General features: G+C 60.7%; 1 protein-coding gene across 1 annotated transcript in view; it reads right to left on the reverse strand.

Annotated features, from left to right (window-relative positions):
* Positions 1 to 527, reverse strand: part of EMH_0049660 (uncharacterized protein) — a gene marked incomplete at both ends in the record, with an annotated part of 5,560 nt that overhangs the window by 1,463 nt on the left and 3,570 nt on the right. Inside the window, 1 exon segment of the mRNA XM_013496555.1 lies at positions 13 to 234. Within this exon segment, the coding sequence (XP_013352009.1) occupies positions 13 to 234 (222 nt within the window).

Here is a 527-nt window from a genome sequence, read left to right on the forward strand (position 1 = left end):
ATCGATGCGTACACCATCAGCAGCAGCAGCAGCAGCAGCAGCAGCAGCAGCAGCAGCAGCAGCTGCGTCTGTCTCCTCCGAGTTATGCTGCTCTTGCTGCTCCTCCTGCTGCTGCTCCTCCTGCTGCTGCTCCTGCTGCTGCTGCTGCTGCTGCTGCTGCTTGTGTGTGAGCTCTGCTAGCTTGTCTCCTCTGTGTCCATACAGCAGCTCGCGCCTGATGCTTTCTACCTGTTTCTGCAGAGACAGTGGCAGCTGTGTGTTGCTGCGCTTACTATATGCTGAACTGTCTCCTTTTTTGTCTCCTTTTTTGTCTCCTTTTCTCTCTCCTTCACTGTCTCCTTCACTGTCTCCTTCGTTGCTTCTGTCTCCTCCTCTAGATACCCTGGGTACGAAGCAGCTGAGAGCGCGGAGGCCCCTCTGGGGGCCCCTGCGGGGGCCCCTTGGGGGCCCCCCCTCTAGGGGGCCCCCCAGGGGGCCCCCCGGGGGGGCCCCGCTTGCATCGGCTGCATCGAGCAGCAGCAAAGCAG

The sequence above is a fragment of the Eimeria mitis genome, genomic scaffold (genome assembly GCF_000499745.2).
Source record: "Eimeria mitis Houghton genomic scaffold, Emh_scaff2165, whole genome shotgun sequence".
Taxonomy (NCBI): Eukaryota; Apicomplexa; class Conoidasida; order Eucoccidiorida; family Eimeriidae; genus Eimeria; species Eimeria mitis.